Source organism: Pecten maximus, chromosome 4 (assembly GCF_902652985.1).
Source record: "Pecten maximus chromosome 4, xPecMax1.1, whole genome shotgun sequence".
Classification (NCBI taxonomy): Eukaryota; Metazoa; Mollusca; class Bivalvia; order Pectinida; family Pectinidae; genus Pecten; species Pecten maximus.
This window is the reverse complement of record NC_047018.1, coordinates 12077102-12099929: the sequence shown is the minus strand read 5'-3', so window position 1 is coordinate 12099929 and position 22828 is coordinate 12077102. Positions and strand designations below refer to the sequence as shown.

Here is a 22828-nt window from a genome sequence, read left to right as displayed (position 1 = left end):
ATACCTATTTTCCTCAGTCTTTGAAAATCAGCTCCACATTTAAACTAAAACGTCATGTGATCAGAGGTTTTGATTAGCTACAAAAAGTAATGATCAATCATACAGTACATGTAGGTTTCTCCTACAAAACGTCTTGAAAAAGCTCTGCCTTGGATATTTAACAATCCATCACCACGGTAACACCTCTTAGCAATACAACTTTCCATATCCTCATTGCTGACATAACACACTGAAGCTCAATAAAACGTATATAATTCTGTCTAAATATGATGGTCTTTATCCTAATAATGTTTATAACTAACAAAATAGTGTTATTTGTATGTTTATATAATGGAGGATATTCTAGATATCAATTTTACACATGTTTTATATCAAGGATTTTCTACATTTGAATGTTACAGAGAGAGAGAGAGACTAATAATACATATGGTCGCCAAGGGGTGTAAATAAATTGTCAGCATTTGTAAGCTGTTCCAGGATGTAAATCAGTGGGTCTTTTAACTGTACATGACACCCATTCCTAGATATCATGGTAATACAGTCAGGGTGTAGATTTTGTCTTACATACTTCTTTTAACAATATGCCAACTTATATTATTACTGATATGTATGTAGTCAGTTTCACAATCATAATTAAGTTATACAGTAGCAATGCTGTGCGATATAAAGAAATAAAAAAGTGCATAGCTCAGTTTTTTATAACTTCTATCATCAGTGTCCTGTTCCTACAGTGGACAGATCCATATTAAGAAATCACAGTTTTGATGGCAAATTATAACTGTACTGTAGACAGGTGAATGTCCAAACTCTAAGACAGGTTACTTATTGAGTCACAGAGTTTGTATAGGCAGGGAGAAAGTTCCTTATTGACAGGTACATGTAGATGATGACATCACAGATTGGTGGCCCTACTACCCACAATTTACTCGTCCCAGGGGTTCACGTCCCACAATTTACTCGTCCCAGGGGTTCACGTCAGCATCCATATCCATACAATTGTATGATGCATATCTCAGCTTCTCCTCTGCAGTTTTGGCACTTTAAAAAATTAAATGATATAATTTATTAAGCAGTTTTCTTAGAGTTTATTCCATGTAAATCTTCTATAATGCTAAGAGATTTGTGTAAGAAATACTTCAAAATAAAAAAACATGAGCATCATGATACTCTCTTCTGACCTTAGCCAAAAACTTTTAGTTTGTTTGCTATTTACAGTATTCTTGGACTTGGCCATAATTGACCAAAAAAAGTATAGTCCAAAATGGGGAAAAAAAGTTCAAAAACATAGAAATATTACCCAAAATTAAATTCATATTGTCAAAAACTTGTCCAAAATTAAAAAAAAAAAAAAATCTTATTTTCCAAAATTCAATCCATATTGTCCTTGTTAGACCTCAAATAACATCCATGCCAACAATTAGGACAATAACACATGATCTGACTGAACTGTAGACCACTGTAGAAACTTATCTAAATGTGAAAAGTAATTATGGGCCATGAAATATGTTAAGTGATAAAGCAACAGAAGATGAAATCTCTAAAGCATAAAGACAACTTTCAGAGACTTTCAACAGAAAAAATTCAGCCTAAAAATATACATAGATTAATAATATGCAAATTTAAATAGTTTTCATCTTTTCACCATCTGTGTATTTCCTTTCCCTCTACCTATACACATGAAAAGCACTCTTAAATACCAATTCAAGATATAAACTATGAAGGTCTCGGATCATAAATTGTTATATATTTAATGAAAATGACACAATAAAAACATTCCAATCAAATACAGATCACATTATTTCTTTGAAATAAATATCAAACAAAAGTGAAAATGGCCAGTATAGTATACAGGACTAACATTGTACAATCTCACAATACACATGGAGGTTAGGGCACAGTGATCACTGTCAGTATGTTACGATAGGTTGATCACTGTCAACATGTCACGGTACAACGATTATTGTCAACATGTCCCACAGATTTAATGGGCAGATAATTGTCATATAACACTCATGATATTTTGAGAAGAATTGTTGTTTTCCCTCTCTGTAGTAATAAATTGTTGAAAACCTTGAATTAAAATACCAAGAATTTAATGTCCCTGAACCCTTCATGCCTGAATGAATTTCTAGTCCTTTTACACCTGTCAACCGACATGTATACATACCTTGTGTAGTTAGGTAAATACAGTGTGTTTGCACATGTAGATGACTCGGGTAAACAGTCGACAGAATCTCTGTAAAATTAACACAAATGTGTTTCAGTTCAAAGTAGATGTGACTGCAGGCTTCACACTTCAATTTGGCACACAAGAAAACTTTCAACACTGTATGGTCCTGAGGTAAAGGAGATTTCTACACATATATGGAAACAAGAGATTCCTGAGATCTTTGCGCTCTTCATTGAATGATCTTTATTGGATCTATGAAACATGAGAAAGATCTATCAAGACCTCTCTGAGAAATAATTCTATAACAAACTTCCATCAATTTGTCAAGTGGACTTAGTAATTGTGAGAAATTCCTCGACAAACTTTTCAGAAATAGTGATAACAAACTTCAAATGTCAAAATGGCCACCTGTTGCAGACATCTTGTTTCCTAATTAGGCTGAAAATTAAACATGCATTACAAGGGACCAAGATGAATTTTCTAAGAAATAGCGATAGCAAACTTCAACTGTCAAATTCCAAGATGCCTTTCTGTCAAACTTTTTTTTCAATCAGTCTCAAAATTGAACAGGCACAACTAAGGACCATGGAGAACCTAAAGTTTTAGAAATTTCCTTCCATTAATTTTGAAGAAATAATGATAACGATCATTAAATATCAAAATCAAAGATGACCTCCTGTCGGCCATATTATTTCCTGAATCACAATATATTCTTTGCCGAATCACAATCAAAATTTAACCATCACAATAAGGGAATATGGGGAATGTATACATCAAGTTCCAGTACTTCACAAGAAAGAGTGAAAACAACCTCAACTGTCGTAATCAAAGATGGATGCCTCCTGGGCATATATATTTTGCTTTTAAAATCAGCCTCAAACTTGGGGTAAGACTAGAGACCAAGGGAAACCTACATACACATAGAGTTTGAGAAATGTCCTTTCCACAGTAACAAGGGCTGTTTACAGACAGATGACCAACCACAATGATGGGCTAAACATTTGTCAAATTGCTTCAGGCAATTCACTAGAACAAAAAGCAGCATACATCTCAACATGAATACTACATTTCAAAGTGGAGCTTATCTCATACAAATTTTTTCACTAAAGAGTTGTCCCGTTTCTCAATGTTCCAAGAGGAAAGTCATCACACTTGAATTCATTCTGTATCAAATATACATTATTGAAAGTTAAAAGACTAGACTAAGTATAATGATAGAATTTCACAAAACTTCAAATGTCACAAGATAGATAGCCTCAAAGTTTGTATTCTTCAAATAAGGTTATGACTCACAAAATATAGCATCAAACTTTCAAGGTGTGTTTCCTTGATTTTCAGCAAGTAACTAGTGGGCTGAACAACTATACAGCCTGATAAGCTTTGATATTTACCCTTTCCCAGAAGATATGTGGACAGGTGCAGGGAGGCGTCGTCGTCCAGTCACAAAGCGAAGGAAGCGACTACGATCCTCATTGGAAAAGCTTTTTAGAGCTTCCCACATATACTTCACTCTCGTGTCTGTCTCTTCAACATCATCATAGCGAACTGCACAAAAAACAGTAGCTTATTACATAATTATATAAAAATGTTGTTGAGAAAACGAACTGCAATGGAAAGACGTCATGAAAAAATTATTTTAATGCTGGTATGCAGAGATCGTATCTAACAATTCTTCGGGTAATCATACCTTAAGATTTCAAATCACCCAAAGTCATGCAAATAGTAAGATGTACATCTGGATTTCAAAACTCCAATCATTGGCAATGTGAATATACTTTTAACACTTATAATCCTCCTAAATATCTTGACTCTATCCTCTGTATATATGGCAACCCATCATTTCTGAGTCCTTTTCTTGTTAAGTCCATTTTCAAATATCACCTGCACTTTTAATCTTCTTCCAGCAAACTTTAAGTTTAATTTCCAAATCCGAATTTGATCTTTATTTAGAAACAAGACAATTTGGCAATTTATATTCCCCCTGCAGATATGAAATTATATGCGAAGAATGCACACCTGATAAATTCCTTATCAATAAGGTGAACCCATACCCCAAGTATAAAGTTGCAGTGACAAGTAGTGTAGGAGGTAGAGCTCGGACAACTTTTTTCTTTCATGATGGTCAGTGTGACATACTTCTGACTCACGATGCATCACCTCATTTAGAGGAAGGAAGGAAGGAAGGAAGGAAGGAAGGAAGGAAGGAAGGAAGGAAGGAAGGAAGGAAGGAAGGAATAGCCCTTTTTTTATCAGCTTTGATTAAATACTTTTCACACAAAAAAACTTACTGGATCGTTTGAGGTCATCCATCGTGATTTCGGGGTCACCGCTGACTCGATGTTCCAGCTCTTGCCAGGTCATTAGATCCAGCACAGCCTGAGGAACAACCTTTAGTAGGCCTTTCCGTATTGCCTCCAGCTACAACAAATAACTTCATATCGTTACAAAAGAGATATAGGTAACTGCATAAAAGATCTATACTATACTAAAGTTGGTTACTAACTATTGAGATTTAGCTTAGTATGGTTTTACAACCTACATTGTATACAACGTAAGAGAAACAACTCAAAAATAAAATATCTTCCAATTGACCTAAAGAACAACAGTCAGAGATTGTTTTTTGTAAACAAAAGCATATGTATCCCCTTCTTCCTTAAAAGACATTGAATGTTTTTAACTTAAATGACATTTGAGTTTGAGTTCAAGGTCTCAATGATCCAATGTCAGAGCACTGCATTTCATCAGTTTAGTGAGATAGGTATACAGCAAATGTCATTAGGATATCTGAAACAGTTTTAAAGTTCCCACAGGATAAGAAACAATTAGAAAATTTGCACTTTGACCTTTGACCTTGAGAATAAGGTCAATGTGAACTTATTACACATTGGCTTTAGTTTCATCAAGATATCTTCAACAGACAAAATTTACACTTATTTGACTTTTGACCTTGAGATCAAGGTCAGTGACCAAACAGCTACAGATCAAGTTATTCAAGTATATAATACTGCAAGTTTCGTAAAGATATCTTTTACAGTTTAGAAATTATGGCCCGGACAAGAAATTATCAGAAAAACAAGAAGAACCAGTTCAAATGCAATTTGTCTTACTTCATTCAAAAGGGAGAAATAAGAAAAAGAAAAAAGAATTTTTTTTTTTTTGTATCAATGCTTGAATATTCTTATGGAATCTCACTGTCTGACAAAACTCCTTGAATTTTACTTACACATAGCATCTGTCCCACAAATTATAAATCGAACCAAATTTGAATTAATTCTTCAAAAAGGAGAAAACCAAATATATCCATAATTGTTATAATCAGCAGTTTACATTTACCTGTTCATCAGATTCAGCCATGCGTATCTTCCTCACTTTATCACAGTATTCTTTGCGGTCTTCATACATCAAGTCTAATGGATTTCCTTTATCATCTACCTTCATCAAGACTGCAGTTCCATCACTCAACACTGTGCTCCAGGTCCGTCCCAAGATTAGAAACTTTTCCTTATCTATAGCCTCCATATTGTCTATCAGTGTCACCTATAAATCAAACCAATACATGCTTATACATTTAAAACAAGATGAAAAGAATCTCCTGTTGGAGAAATTCTCCAAGACAAAACATGCTGCAAAGTTCATATGTGTATTGGGGTTCATGTACTAGATAACAGGATACCTACTGGTATACAGAGGCCTCTCAAATAAAGTAGTAAACAAATAAAAAAAGAAGAGGAGCAACTCCTGAAGCCAGGTTTCCAAAAAGTATATTTTAATAAATTGAAGCCAGGTTTCCAAAAAGTATATTTTAATAAATTAAGACACTGGCAAACTGTACTGGTGTAGACTGCTAAACAATGCTATTATAGACACTGACAAACTCTACTATTATATATATGGACACTGACAAACCATGCTATGTATATATAGAGTTTCAGAGCTATCGTAACATCTTACAAACATTAAGTACTGGTAACCAGGAATCTTACCTCTGCAGCATCAACAGTGTTGAAGTTTCTGGACCAAGAAACTGTCTCCCCAGCTAATCTTTTCCATACAAATGATGGAAATGCCAGGATCTGTAATACATACACAATTCATTAATAACTGAAGCCAAAAAATATTGAATATAATGTAATTTTCCCTTCAAATGTTCCACCGACAAAATTCTGGCAGTATAATGTATAACAATACAAACTATACCAGGTTTTCCTTGCCACGGAGACAGGCTCCCATTAGCTGGCCGACCCATTCATACTTGGCAAACTCCTTAAAGGCAGGGTTTGGGATGTAAACATCCTTGTTTACATTGGAGTCATCTCGCAACTAAAATAACAAGTACAGATAATTCATAATAACGTACACTGTATTGGACTTTTGCATACTTCAATTTATCACTGGTAACATTATTTCACTATTAAACACTTAAATATACAGAACAATGTAAAAATGGACAATGTGACATCAGAAGATATGAGGGCCTTTGAATAGTACAAATGTAAGACTTTCTATAAATCTGACTTGTATTACCTGATTAGGAGCCCGAATGAAGAATGGTAGAGGGAGGGGTTTATCAGCCGCCATCGGACAAAGTTCTTCTGCTAAGTCTGATAAACTGTCCCTGAATCCTCCACCCTGGTCAATCACCCCCTCCGACATAAACTTACATTCCCACCACTGTTCATACCTTGAAGTCCATCTATAGGTGAAAAACAGAAATCAGTCACAGTTCAACAATCTCCAAGATGCATAAACATTTTGTTTGCTTTCATAGTTCAAATTCTGTTCAATAAATGTTTGTTTATAGCTAATCAGACTACACACGATTAATAATAAAAGAAAATTAATGTTTGTTTAAAAACCTAGATACCACATCACCACTAGAGCTATGTAACAGATATGTATGCCAATCTTAACTGACTCTAATCTGTTCCTGAAACAATGGCATGTGCATTATGTTTTTAATTAATGTCAATTACTTGGATATGCTGTCCGTGTATCGTCCACCCTATCATGGATAATGGGATCTTGATTGATAACACGTGATCATTTCCACACATAATTGTTAAACCCATTAAGTTTGGACGAAATTGTAACAATAGAACAGAAGTTCAATATATCTGAGGTAACCAAAAGTAACAAAGTATTTCAGAATCCAGATACTGCAATCGACATTTAAAAACAGTACCATATTCAGAAAGTATTATGCCAATTTTCAATTTTTTAGCAATGCCAATAGTGAGCTTTACACAATTACCATTTTACACTTTACCAGTGGCCAATCTTTACATTATTGCAATAAGACGTTAAGCCATGGAATATTATCCACCAAAAGGAACACTGGTGAGCTAGACATATTTCATTCCAGTTTCTAATTACATTATAATACATGTAGTAAATAGGTGATTGTTTATACAAGAGGCCCAATGATCCTGCATCGCTCACCTGGTATTCCCATTTTTATGATTCTCTGCCTTTCAGCTAATGAAAAAATTGACTCTAGATCTTTCACTTAATCAGAAGAGGTCATTTCAGTATTTTAATAAATTTGATCCCTTATCTATAATCTTGAATATGGTTCAAAGCAGTACTTTTTCAAGTATCATCGTAGGAACCTACCAGCCGAATATCTTGATTCTAGGACTTGTAATTAATGAGAAGAAGTCGGTTAAATGGAAAAGATGAGATGGACGACAAATGACAGACAACAGACGCCACACCACAGCATTAGCTCATGACTTGGATCTTTTGAGTCAGTTCAGTTAAAAACAGTGATTGATATAAGCAGCATGGAGCTATCTAACACACCTGTAATTTAAAGGTTTTGCTGTTCTGTCTCTAGGCTTAAGACCTTCATAAATTTGCATAAAAATTGTATTTCTGAAGTCTGAATCCTGAGTCACATTACAGCGGTGCTCCATGGCTGCTCTGCGATTTATAAATAACTTTGGAATTTCCGCTGGTCGTCTGTAACAACAAAAAATATTCATGTTATACAAGAGTCACAGAGGGCCTGTATCACTCGATCACCAGGATATTTCAGTGATTATGACAAAACACTCCCATTTCGTTAAAGTGGACCCTGAATAATTTTTGATGTTTTAACTGCGTATTTGTTGGCTTTAAATTATCTGTTCTTTCTATTTTTTGTTGTGATTTTACAGTATCGGAATGGACCTTGACCTTTGAGTATACATACATGAGATCTATAACAAAGTCCATGTTTTGAGTCTATGCACATTTTTCAAATCATGTCAGATACACAAAAGGTGTCTGTTTTTTTTCATACATATACATGTATTTGAAATATTCCTTTAGATATTTCACATTCACAATAATATTCAAAAGAAACTAATGTTTTATGCAATAACATTTACTGTAACAGGATTTGTGGCCTGCTCTTTCAACTCATTTTATCAGATTTTTATGATCTCCCTTGTTTGAGAGCTGAATTATTTTTTCTGACGATCAGAATTCACCAAAGGTATGTACTGCATTGGTATGGTTCATTAATTCTGTCTAATATTACAGTCTATATGTTATAGGGTAATTCAGGATTTATCAAGGATGATGGCAACTTATCCAGACAATAGAGGACAATTTCGGTCAAAGTTTCCCAGTTTTGAATTCAATACACATAGCTCAATCTCTATTGGTAATCTAGATCTGTGCCTCTAACAAAGGGAGTTATAAACAATTCAGGGCACCATTAGTCAACTAAGGAATCAGTCACGCAGTCTGAAAATTTATATATCAAGCATCTATGGCCCAGATCGCAGGGTAATATGAAGATTTATTTACCTGAAGGTATCATATTACATGGGGACTTGTTGGTAATATGAAGGTTTATTTACCTGAAGGTGTCGTACAGTACTACTTGGGGACTTGTTGGTAATACGAAGGTTTATTTACCTGGAGATCTCATATTACCTGCAGACTTGTTGGTAATATGAAGGTTTATTTACCTGAAGGTATCATACAATATTACTTGAGAGCTTGCCTGAAGGAAACATGATACACAAGGGTAAATAAACCTTCCTATTACCATGTCACCTGGGCCATGAATTGTCTATTATACTGAAAAATAATAATAAAGGGAGATATGCAAATACAGAGCCAAGATATATAAATATCATTTTTACTAAAAACCCTGTGACCCAAGTCGCTCAATTGATACGATTTGAAGTCCAGGTATTATCACATGTACAACATTCTCTTAGAAACTCTCAGAAAAAGTTCATGTGTACATTTGCTTATATTTTTGTGTTCTGGGCATTCCTGTTTTGCAGATTTTTTTCTGTTTCTTTCACTATTTCTGCAATTTGTGACAAACCGAATTGGAAACAACTCTTCACATGATCTGAAGGTCACCATGGGAGCATGTCCGAATGATATATGAAGTTTTATTTCCCTCATGAGAGGGATATATGATGTTTTACATCTCTGTCACGTCATGTGGTTCAACTTCTCACAGATACTGTTACAAACATGAGGTAATAACATTAAATACTTACTCAGAAGAAGATTCCTTGATGAAGGTTTCTATGAGGTTAATGTCATGTCATGTGGTTCAACTTCTCACAGATACTGTTACAAACATGAGGTAATAACATTAAGTACTTACTCAGAAGAAGATTCCTTGATGAAAGTTTCTATGAGGTTAATGTCATGTCATGTGGTTCAACTTCTCACAGATACTGTTACAAACATGAGGTAATAACATTAAGTACTTACTCAGAAGAAGATTCCTTGATGAAAGTTTCTATGAGGTTAATGTCATGTCATGTGGTTCAACTTCTCACAGATTCTGTTACAAACATGAGGTAATAACATTAAATACTTACTCAGAAGAAGATTCCTTGATGAAGGTTTCTATGAGGTTAATGTCATGTCATGTGGTTCAACTTCTCACAGATACTGTTACAAACATGAGGTAATAACATTAAATACTTACTCAGAAGAAGATTCCTTGATGAAAGTTTCTATGAGGTTAATGTCATGTCATGTGGTTCAACTTCTCACAGATACTGTTACAAACATGAGGTAATAACATTAAATACTTACTCAGAAGAAGATTCCTTGATGAAAGTTTCTATGAGGTTAATGTCATGTCATGTGGTTCAACTTCTCACAGATTCTGTTACAAACATGAGGTAATAACATTAAATACTTACTCAGAAGAAGATTCCTTGATGAAGGTTTCTATGAGGTTAATGTCATGTCATGTGGTTCAACTTCTCACAGATACTGTTACAAACATGAGGTAATAACATTAAGTACTTACTCAGAAGAAGATTCCTTGATGAAAGTTTCTATGAGGTTAATGTCATGTCATGTGGTTCAACTTCTCACAGATACTGTTACAAACATGAGGTAATAACATTAAGTACTTACTCAGAAGAAGATTCCTTGATGAAAGTTTCTATGAGGTTAATGTCATGTCATGTGGTTCAACTTCTCACAGATACTGTTACAAACATGAGGTAATAACATTAAGTACTTACTCAGAAGAAGATTCCTTGATGAAGGTTTCTATGAGGTTAATGTCATGTCATGTGGTTCAACTTCTCACAGATACTGTTACAAACATGAGGTAATAACATTAAGTACTTACTCAGAAGAAGATTCCTTGATGAAGTTTCTATGAGGTTAATGTCATGTCATGTGGTTCAACTTCTCACAGATACTGTTACAAACATGAGGTAATAACATTAAGTACTTACTCAGAAGAAGATTCCTTGATGAAAGGTTTCTATGAGGTTAATGTCATGTCATGTGGTTCAACTTCTCACAGATACTGTTACAAACATGAGGTAATAACATTAAGTACTTACTCAGAAGAAGATTCCTTGATGAAGGTTTCTATGAGGTTAATGTCATGTCATGTGGTTCAACTTCTCACAGATACTGTTACAAACATGAGGTAATAACATTAAATACTTACTCAGAAGAAGATTCCTTGATGAAGGTTTCTATGAGGTTAAGGCGTTTTTTTGATAATGGCAAAAGCTGTCTCACCAGCTACAAAAAAAAAAATAAAAAAATATGAAAACAAATGAGTATTTTTTATTTGATCTATACGGCACAAGTAATGATAGTTATGTACAAATGTATCTCTTAGGAAGATGTTAAGTCAGTCTGACCATGTCATCAACTCATCTCCTTCATCCAATAAACCATGGTTACTGACCATGTCATCAACTCATCTCCCTCATCCTATAAATCATGGATACTGACCAAGTCATCCCCTAGTCCTATTAACCCTTGATACTGATCATGACCGGTATTTACAAGCTGCTGTAACTTACAAGGTACATTGTTGTAATGATCATGGGTTCATTATAAGACCTCATTTTAAGGGTTGAGAAGGCTGATTCAGAACCTATTTAAGACAATTATGCTAGTGACAAATCTACATTTCTTGGTCCATATCTCTGCTAGCACACAGCAACACTGACCAAATATACAACTTTCTAATTTACACTATTAACAATGTATCCAATACACTGACCTCTAATGAGTTGTGACTCATACACTGACCTCTAATGAGCTGTATCTCATACACTGACCTCTAATGAGCTGTGTCCCATATACTGACCTCTAATGAGCTGTATCTCATACACTGACCTCTAATGAGCTGTGTCTCATACACTGACCTCTAATGAGCTGTGACTCATACACTGACATCTAATGAGCTGTGTCTCATACACTGACCTCTAATGAGCTGTGACTCATACACTGACCTCTAATGAGCTGTATCTCATACACTGACCTCTAATGAGCTGTGTCCCATATACTGACCTCTAATGAGCTGTGTCTCATACACTGACCTCTAATGAGCTCTGTCCCATACACTGACCTCTAATGAGCTCTGTCCCATACACTGACCTCTAATGAGCTGTGACTCATACACTGACCTCTAATGAGCTGTGTCCCATACACTGACCTCTAATGAGCTGTGACTCATACACTGACCTCTAATGAGCTGTGTCTCATACACTGACCTCTAATGAGCTGTGACTCATACACTGACCTCTAATGAGCTGTGTCTCATACACTGACCTCTAATGAGCTGTATCTCATACACTGACATCTAATGAGCTGTGACTCATACACTGACCCCTAATGAGCTGTGTCCCATATACTGACCTCTAATGAGCTCTGTCCCATACACTGACCTCTAATGAGCTCTGTCCCATACACTGACCTCTAATGAGCTGTGTCCCTTATACTGACCTCTAATGAGCTGTGTCCCTTATACTGACCCCTAATGAGTTGTGTTCACTATATTGAACCCTAATGGGTTCCATCTATATTGACCCCTACTGAATTTGTCCACTATATTGACCCCTAATAGGTTTCACCCATAATGATGCCTAATGAGTTGTGTCCCTTATATTGGTCTTCAATGAGTTATAATAGGTTTCCCCTATACTGACCCCTAATGAGTCATTTCAACTAATACTGATCTCTAATGTATTTCTCCTATTAAAGTAAACCCTAATGAATTGTGTTCACTATTACTGACCTCTAATGAGTCATGTTACCTATTATTAACCCATAATGAGTTTCTCCTGTATTGAACTCTTATGAGTTGTGTTCCCTGTTACTGACCTCTAATGAGTCATGTTACCTATTATAACCCCATAATGAGATTCTCCTGTATTGAACCCTAATGAGCTGTGTCCCTATTACTAACACTAATGAGTCATGTTACCTATTATTACCCCATAATGAGTTTCTCCTGTATTGAACCCTAATGAGTTGTGTTCCCTGTTACTGAACCCCAATGAGTTGTGTCCCATATTACTAACCTCTAATGAGTCGTGTCCCCATATACCGACCCCTAATTAGTTGTGTCCCCTTTGGCCATTTACTGACCTCTAATGAGTTATGTCAACTATATTGAACCCTAATGAGATTCTCCTATGTTGACACCTAATGAGTTTCTCCTATATTGACCCCTGAGTTTCTCCTATATTGACCCCTAATGAAATTCTCCTATATTGACCCCTAATGAGTTTCTCCTATATTGATACCTAATGAGTTTCTCCTTTATCAACCCCTAATGAGTTTCTCCTATATTGACACCTAATGAGTTTCTCCTATATCGATTCCTAATGAGTTTCTCCTATATTGACACCTAATGAGTTTCTCCTATATTGACACCTAATGAGTTTCTCCTATATTGACCCCTAATGAGTTTTTCCTATATTGACCCCTAATGGGTTTCTCCTATATTGACCCCTAATGAGTTTCTCCTATATTGACCCCTAATGAGTTTTTCCTATATTGACCCCTAATGAGTTTCTCCTTTATTGACACCTAATGAGTTTCTCCTATATTGACACCTAATGCGTTTCTCCTAATGAATTTCTCCTATATTGACCCCTAATGAGTTTCTCCTATATTGACCCCTAATGAGTTTCTCCTATACTGACCCCTAATGAGTTTCTCCTATATTGACACCTAATGAGTTTCTCCTATATTGACACCTAATGAGTTTCTCCTATATTGACCCCTAATGAGTTTCTCCTATATTGACACCTAATGAGTTTCTCCTATATTGACCCCTAATGAGTTTTTCCTATATTGACCCCTAATGGGTTCTCCTATATTGACCCCTAATGAGTTTCTCCTATATTGACCCCTAATGCGTTTCTCCTATACATACCTCTAATGAGTTTCTCCTATATTGACCCCTAATGAGTTTCTCCTATACTGACCCCTAATGAGTTTCTCCTATATTGACCCCTAATGAGTTTCTCCTATATTGACACCTAATGAGTTTCTCATATATTGACCCCTAATGAGTTTCTCTTATATTGACCCCTAATGAGTTTCTCCTATATTGACTCCTAATGAGTTTCTCATATATTGACACCTAGTGAGTTTCTTCTATATTGACACCTAATGAGTTTCTCCTATATTGACACCTAATGAGTTTCTCCTATACATACCTCTAATGAATTGTAAGATCCTATAGAGTATTCCCAGGCAGGAACTATATATGGTAAAACACTGTCTAATATCACCATCAACCTGTAACAATAATCATCAGCATTAACCAGGTCAACATTAGACATTGTATATGATACATCTTTAAAAATATGGTCAGTATAATTATGACAAATAGTTTTGTAGAACTCAGTATACAATGAAATACTTCACACATCATAAGTAATAGATTCTGGATAATATACAATGTATCATTTTAAAAAGGTGACAGCAAAATACCAAATCAACAAAAATACACAAAATGGCAGTATCTCCACCATCTTATATCAAAATTCAATTACTAACCCAGCACAATAAAGTAAACAACAAGTAACATCCATCAAGTATGAAGTACATGTACATGCCAGAAATGTAGGCTTCAGATTACAAAATATCTCGTTCCTGTAATTCAAGTGCAGTGCATGGAATAATGCTTGTTTCTTTCCCATCAATAATTCATCACTTTGTCAGGGACTTATGTGTATACCTTTGTAGAAGTAATGACCGTCGGTACAACTGATCAGGTGGATATGGTTCCAGTTTGGGGTATCTTACTAAGTTCTCTCCCTTGAAAAAGTCCCGATCAAAACCTAAATAGCGTCCTTCTGATGACGAGATCTTTATGCCACGTATTCTTGTGTCAATACCTCCAGCTGAAATAAAGATGTTGATTATCATATTACAAGGCCTGAAAGACTGCCAACAGAACAAGGTATTACAGATGATATTAACTAACTCAGAGATAAAAGTGGTCACAAACATATCATCTTGCACAAGTGAATAGGAAAAAAATTTCAGCTTTCCAATAATAAAATCAGATATGAAGTCTGCAGAACAATAACATAGCAAGAGGGATGTGTGCCTTATCGCTCACCTGAGTTCTGATATATGTATATATGTATACTGTGACCTTCCCTGAGATCCCTGTGACATTGAAGTAGGTCAAGGTCATTAATTTGAATAAACCTTGAAGTCCTTCATCCCAGCATGCTAATGGCCCAATATCCTAACCCTAGAACTAAACTGTAAATGGCCATAACCCTTACGATCAGATCAGTTTAATTGTTGAAGTTATTAAAGATCATATTGATATAGAGATCAAAGGACACAAAATTTCATAAAAATCCATTCAGGTTTACTCCAGTTATGTTCACAAAGTCAAATCATATTTGTTTATGAAATTGAAATTTACATCCATAATCAATATTGCACTTCTATAAAAGCTGGACCATTGGTGAAAATAAGTTATATATTGTGTAAAGGGACATAACTCTGGCAAAAACGTTGAAAGTCAGCAATGATAGCTAAAGATGACTGTTCCACAGCACTTAAATGCTTTATGCAGACTATCTGTTGAAGCAGGTTATGTGACAAAAGTTTTCCAAAAAACATAAAAACTGTAGGCTATACGATACTTGTCAAATCCAAGTTAACTTTTTGTGCTTCTCTGGTGTGCTATAAGGTGCCATCATTACTGTTTACGTCCGAAATATGAAATAATACATTTACATATGGATGAATTTAGATGAAGATCTAGAAATATGTTTATTAATGCTGATTAAGTGCCAAAGCAATACAGGTCAAATGTGAGAGCTAAACACAATATAAGTCTGCTATAATAATTATACAAAAAAAAACAGTTTTCACTCGCATGAATGACATATTTTCCATAACTCATTTACATAGAGAGGAGCCCCGCATTAGAGATTCCCCTTAAACAGTTGGTAGCTTAACAGTTGTAATTCCAATTAGAAATAACAAAGGAATTAATTCCCATATTACATCATCATCTGGGTGTTTTAATGGGATAGCATTTCATACCTTTACATTCTTTAATGAGAATCATGATGATTGGGTAATGTTCTGTCATGTTTTCTAATATTGTCACATCTTCTACATCTTTTACTTCCCTGAAATGTAATCATAAAGTCATTTTCTGAAACAAATTTGCCTATAAATATAACATTTATCTTCACTGCATGAGTTACAAAACAGTTATATGAAACTACACTCTCCAGTATCAACTACTTTGTTAACACTTCGATACATAACACAACATATAAAAGTATAATCAACTGAGGATTATGATAAATAATATGGAGTTTTATATACCACTGTAACAAAGCAACATAGCCATCTCAAAGTGGTTCACAAATTATCATCGGGTCCATTAGCAACAAGCTAATGCCTTTCTCGACTCCCTGTGGAACATAAAGTTGGAACTGCCATTTAGGGCAGACATCTTAAACACAACATTCCTTGCACTGCCCTACGACATACTTATTTGTAGCTGAGCCAAATGGAAAACAAGAGTAAAGTCTCAAGGATACAATGCAGCACCCGTGCTGGGACTCAAACTAGTGACTCTTCAGCCATGTAGCCCTTAGTCCTATCCCTATACAACTGTGCCTCCATAAATCCTGATGGTGTTTATGTGCCCATGTACATATATTAGCAAACACTTGTTTCGAATACTGAGAGCAGCAAAAGGATGTAATGACATGTCTGACACATTTTTATGCATATTATAACATTGCTCAGGTAACTCTACACAGATAATTATGACTCCGATGTTACAATGATAATATTTGCAGAGTAAGAAACTGATCAGTCAATGACCAGTGATAAACTACTGATAGAGCAAGAAACTGACCAGTCAATGATCAGTGATAAACTACTGACAGGATATGAAACTGACCAGTCTTTCATAAATTACTGATAGTGTATGAAACTGACCAGTCAATGGCTAGTGACCGTAGCACAGAAAGGTTTTCTTGTTCTCCGCCCTGTACTGTCACCCGGGCTGGCAGGTAGTTGTCGTCGGAGCCATCCAGAGTCAGTTGGAGCTTTCTGTTGTACATTAACAGGTATCAATTAGCAATCATAGTCAGTGAATTTTTTATAACATCACAGTATCCTTAAAATGTATCCAACATCACAGCATCTAACAACTTAACCTCACCTGTGTACCGTAACTTAACCTCACCTGTGTACCGTAATATGTCATTTCAGTGGTAAACTCATCAGTACTAATATCTAAGGATCATTCATTCTCATTTGTGTAAAAAAAGTAACTTGCTATGTTTATGAAATCTTAACCAATCTGAGGCGATTACATCACCAGAATCATAGATAATTGTAAGGTAAATATGTAAACAACTGGACAGATTAAAATTGACCACAAGAATAATATTATTTGCAACATCATAAAAGTATCCATGACTGTTTTATATTATGAAGAAATTCAAATTGAAGTTGGTCAAACATTAACTTACAATCAATATACCGGAAAAGTGTAATAATTCCAAGGTAAAAATAGAGAAAGCTAATCTCTGCTAGGACTGTTGATTTAAACTGTTAGGAGAGATTCACAGTGATGGTAAGCAGAAATGGGACTCAAGAACTTACAAAATCACAGTTCCTTTTTTCATCTTGAGAAGAATCCAATGGTTTCCCTGGCTGCCATCACTCTCCCAGTAAGTGTCAGGGTCAGCATCTGTGAGACAGGATGGACCAGCCTCATCATCCTGTGTGATAAAACATTTCAAACAACTACAGTACATTCAGTAATGTATACATGCAAACTATCTCACAAACTTCCTTATGAGCAATCATTGAATTACAACTACATGGCTGCCATGGATGTTCCGCTCCAAAAAGTGAGAAATAAATAGACTTGTGTTGTATTTGTACATAATAGGGAATGCCAAGTAATAGCCCATATACCTTAGTCTAGGAGTAGCATTACTTTGTTTTGGTCATTGTACCATTATATTTACCAGTATAATCTTTAATGTAATATTTGGTTGGATATATATATATATTGACCATTAATATAATACATTTATATTGATAAGATATACATGTACATGGATCAAATATAGCCAAGTTAAATGCTATAGCTTAAATTATCTTGTTTATCCTCAAATAAGATCCCTCCCTAATATATTAATGGGTTTAGTACATGTATTAAAATATATATCCAAAAATCATGCAAAATGTATATTCTCAATGACTGAAAAATATTCTAACCTTTGTTCTGAGGTGGTTTTACAAACGAAAGAGTTTTTTAAAAGTGTCTGTGAATGAAGAAATTCAGTCTGAATGTAACTTTTCAAGAGAAAACAGAATAAAATTTTCTCAGTATAACCATCACTTACACAACATGATGACACATCTACAGATTCCACAAAGCTTTTGATGCTGCCCAAGTGGTCATTGTCAGGTGGAATGTGTTGAGACATAAGTCTGACCAGTTCTTCATCCCCCTCCAGTGTCCAGCCGGCAGGGATTTCCATCAGACGAGACATGGCAGACTTATCACAGTCTGCCAGTTGTACTCTTCGGGTAAGGAACTGGCCTGCAAAGTGCTGCTCAACTGCATCTTCCCAGCTGAATATTGTGTACAATATAAGTATATGAGACATAAAAGAAACAAAAGTCAGCTTTGAATTTCAAGAATAATAATGCATTATTGCAATCATAGTTTTGTTAATTAATAATATGAATATGACTATGATTTTGAAATTTAATCAATTCAAACAACTAAGAAGTCAATTTCTTGAAAATTCTACAAGGTATATCAAAGTTAGCATTTTCTCAATGTAACACTTGCTTGGGATACACAAAATATAACACCGATACATTTTGTGTATCCCAAGCAATGACTATTGATAATTGTCCTTGTTCATACAATTTGTAAAAGATTATATGCACTGTAAGTATGACCATATGTACATGTAGACTGATCTATTTACCTGTCTGACCGTTTGCGGTTCTTATTAAGGGAGTTGCAGGGGATGATTTGTAGAGCAGGATCATCAGTGGCTGACTTACTGCTGTACTGAAGCACCCAGGCATCACTGTCATATGTCACATAATCACTGGATGGACAACTTTTGAACTGACAAAAGAATACTTTAATGTAAATAAGGATACAATAACAAGACATAAATCTTTGAATCCCTTTACTTACATATATTAGGAAAGAAAAGAAATAATTACAGTTTGACCAGTTTCCACTGCACCCCGTTAGCTGATTTCATCACTGGACAACATTATATTCGAGACTGTTTTTGTCTTTCTGGTAGACAAATAGGATTTCTAATACAATAACCACAAAGGAGTCAAATCAGGTCTCCTTAGATATAGACAGTTGGCAATTATAATCAAATATAGTTTCTTTGTATCGTGGACAGGACTGTAAATCTTAAACTAATATATAACATACCGGGTAGTCCCCATTAACGATTAAGATTGTGCAGGTACAACAGAAACAGAGGGTTTTATCAATAGTGCTTTTGGACTTTTTTTTTGGTATTTTGGTATGCAAAATGCAAGTCGTAAGATTTTTATAAGATAACCAATAAAAAATGGTTTATTTGTGTGAATAAACTTTCATACCATGGACTATATCCTGCATATACTCCATGTTTCATCAGCAAAGGAGAGTTACTGTTATTCATATGTGCCTGATTGTAACAAATTTATAAGAATGTGCCCAACCTTTCTAGCTTTTTTAAGTCCTAACTGTAGTGTATTGCACAGGAAAAGGAAAATGCCCCATCTAAACCGAAAATAGTAAACATTGACAAAGGGGTTAAACAATAAGAAGTGTAAGCTACATAGAAGATTAAGAAGCTTCTTTTGAGATAAGGAACCTGGGTGCGAGTGTCTTTGAGGGCAAAAACTTTGTAGATTACTTTACAAGCTGAGGATAGTCAGGATTCCCTTTAGCGTGGTAGGATGTTTAACCGCTCAGAAAGCGAGACTTTGCTTGTACAAGGCCCAGGGTACATTTGGGGCTGAATATTGTCCCCTTCCCCTAGTGAAGTTTTGTTGTATTTTCCCAATCTTTATGTTCATGTTGTCCCAATCTGAAATTGCTTAAATGTCCCTGTACATAATTTTGCATGATGAAATGTTGATCAGTATGCATTTCAAGCAGATGCACTTATACAACAATTTTCTATTTAATGAAGCTAAATTCAACTTTCAAAAAAGACCTGTTGATAACATTTCGCCGATTAGGAAAAAACACCTTTGTATATCTGTGGCACCCTGTTAGATTTATTAGTTTATTTTATTCTTTATATTCATAAGATTCAGTTGAAATATATTGAATCTAATTAGTATTACTTTGCATATACATGTAATGTTGTCACTGATTTAAATCCGTAATCCGCGCTCAGCATCCACGATCGCCGTCGCAGAGTCTTGTGAGTTACTTTCACTTTGATTGGAATGTATGTGAGTGTGACGTAAGTGTGAAAGTTATTGTATACCTGTTTGACCAGTGACGGACTGATCATGACCTCTGACACCTGTCGCATTGCGTGACATTTCCCGCGTTAATGTTTTCTTCGTTTCTCGATTCTTTCTTTTCTATTCACTTCTTATCTTCTCCACGTAGAGGTAACATCGATGTATACATATATATAGAGAGAGAGGTGGGTTACATCACCGATGGCTTAAGTAAATCCCTGGTACCACATACAGGGTAAGCTATTTATTTACTGAGTAATTGCTAAACTTAATATTTATGCTGGTAAATATTAATGTTCCTTATTTTATATTTATTGGGAATACCATAACTTTATCCTATGTAGTTATGGGTGTGGTTATTTGGCTAAGATAATCTTTTCTTTACGTAGAGTTCTTTAACACTGATATTATGTGTTGGAGTATTGATGTACGGGTGTTATGTGAACCATATTCATATAGTTTTCAAGTCTTCATATCCTGAAATGATTTTACGGGTATTATGTGAACCATATTCATATAGTTTTCTAGTCTTCATATCCTGAAATGATTGTTTCATCACTTTATAGTTTTTTAAAAGTATCGCACGCTACAATGTGAATTGTCCATATGTAAATGTATTATTAGGAGAGTTCGTTTTGTATATTGTCTCATGTGTGTTTTAAATTGTTACAGGGAAAATAAATTACCCAAATGACTCCAGATACGGCTTTGGTATTTTTCTGTAAAAGAACCCAGATACCACATATCCCCAATGGAAAAGGTACGGGCCCTTGTAAAACAAGATTAAGAAAATCACTGCTATCAGCTCCTGACTCATTTATAAATACTCTATCGCTCTTAAATGCAACATATTATTCGATTTACCTTTCTCACTTTCAGCCATTTTCCTTGAGAATTACAATACTCTTCACCACTAACTACTAATCGAGATTCACTAGTTAAAACAATCTCTCCAACTTTTTTGCTGCTCTTTTGCACATCCTGATAGAGTTTTACAACACTTCTATGTTGAGTCTGATATTCAACTTCGGCTGGAATGTAGCACAGACACTCTGGAAGCGGCTTGCCTTCGCTGAAACATCGAATAGATTCAAACAAACATCGAATTCGCGCTAGGCGCCGTCTGGAATTCCATGCACTGTTATTGTTAGTCATGTCTCTCACTGCGTCACTCTGTCGACCGCTGCCTGGTCGGCTGTAACATGCAAGACATTTAATTTCGAAGCCATTATTGAACTATTGCATTATGCGTGAATACGGAAATAACCCATTTTATCGGACTGAATGCACATGAGTCTGAAAATAGTACGAACACATTTCATAGACTGAAAAAGAAACACTTTCATTGATAACTTCACATTTTTCGACCGTCTTTGCACCGGAAGTAGCTTCTGCATGTAAAGCTAGCTTATTTTCAAATTCCGCTGTTTCGTAATTATCCAGAAAGCGTTTGGGACTCACTGCTGGGAGACACGAATGTCCTAGTTTTTTCATATTTTCTCCTAATTTTGAATTTTTCACCAATTTTACCAAATAGGCACAAATTTAGCACAGCACAGACTATTTTTTCAGAAACATATCTAATTATGAAATTCACACACTAGTTTTTTGCCTTCAAGCCGAATTTTGTGAAATGTACCTAATACTTCTGTGATAGGCACTATTATTGTTTTCAGTGTCTATTATTTCCCTCAGTGTCTAAAAAAAGATGAATACTCTCTAATTCTCTCTTTACTGTCTAAAACTAGGTGATTTGTCCTATATATTATTCTTCAATTTTGACTATTTTTCCTGGTCGGTGCTAGAAATATAGGACAGTGTCTAAAATTGTAGAAAATGACTAGTTTTCTTGGAACAAGGACTAATTTTGACAGATTTGCCTCGGGCTATTTTATCAAGCAGCAACACCAGCACTGCTAGCTGTATACTACCTTACCTGGACAGCAGTAATCCCTGACCACCAAGCTGTCCTATATTTCTAGCACCGACCAGGAAAAATAGTCAAAATTGAAGAATAATAGGACAAATCACCTAGTTTTAGACAGTAAAGAGAGAATAAGAGAGTATTCATCTTTTTTTAGACATTGAGGGAAATAATAGACACTGAAAACAATATTAGTGCCTATCACAGAAGTATTAGGTACATTTCACAAAATTCGGCTTGAAGGCAAAAAACTAGTGTGTGAATTTCATAATTAGATATGTTTCTGAAAAAATAGTCTGTGCTGTGCTAAATTTGTGCCTATTTGGTAAAATTGGTGAAAAATTCAAAATTAGGAGAAAATATGAAAAAAATAGGACATTCGTGTCTCCCAGTGACTGGTGATTTTACTTCCTTCTGAAATAATTTTATTGGTCCAGGAAGGAATATCATGACTTTTTTTCTTGGAAATTTACATTTAA

General features: G+C 35.1%; 1 protein-coding gene across 1 annotated transcript; it reads right to left on the bottom strand.

Moving 5' to 3' along the window:
• Nucleotides 1–682: 682 nt before the first annotated feature.
• On the bottom strand, nucleotides 683–21808 carry LOC117325250 (E3 ubiquitin-protein ligase HECTD3-like). Its single transcript, XM_033881355.1, has 19 exons — nucleotides 21784–21808; nucleotides 21290–21620; nucleotides 18919–19064; nucleotides 18322–18553; nucleotides 17570–17688; nucleotides 16898–17011; nucleotides 15983–16071; nucleotides 14649–14814; nucleotides 14125–14206; nucleotides 11109–11185; nucleotides 7973–8131; nucleotides 6695–6863; nucleotides 6368–6490; nucleotides 6154–6243; nucleotides 5504–5707; nucleotides 4459–4588; nucleotides 3562–3715; nucleotides 2168–2236; nucleotides 683–1038 (listed from the first exon to the last, which is right to left on the bottom strand). Exons 2-19 carry the CDS (start codon nucleotides 21578–21580, stop codon nucleotides 954–956), a joined length of 2499 nt encoding a protein of 832 aa, XP_033737246.1. The 5' UTR covers nucleotides 21581–21620; nucleotides 21784–21808; the 3' UTR covers nucleotides 683–953.
• Nucleotides 21809–22828: the final 1020 nt, after the last annotated feature.

What these genes read in the sequence shown, in the direction of transcription:
- LOC117325250 (XM_033881355.1), bottom strand. Translation starts at nt 21,580, where the DNA reads ATGACTAACAATAACAGTGCATGGAATTCCAGACGGCGCCTAGCGCGA. An exon ending in AACCGCAAACGGTCAGACAG is followed by an intron (nt 18,554 to 18,918) that starts GTAAATAGATCA and finishes CACAATATTCAG; the next exon opens with CTGGGAAGATGCAGTTGAGC. An exon ending in TAGATGTGTCATCATGTTGT is followed by an intron (nt 17,689 to 18,321) that starts GTAAGTGATGGT and finishes TTTATCACACAG; the next exon opens with GATGATGAGGCTGGTCCATC.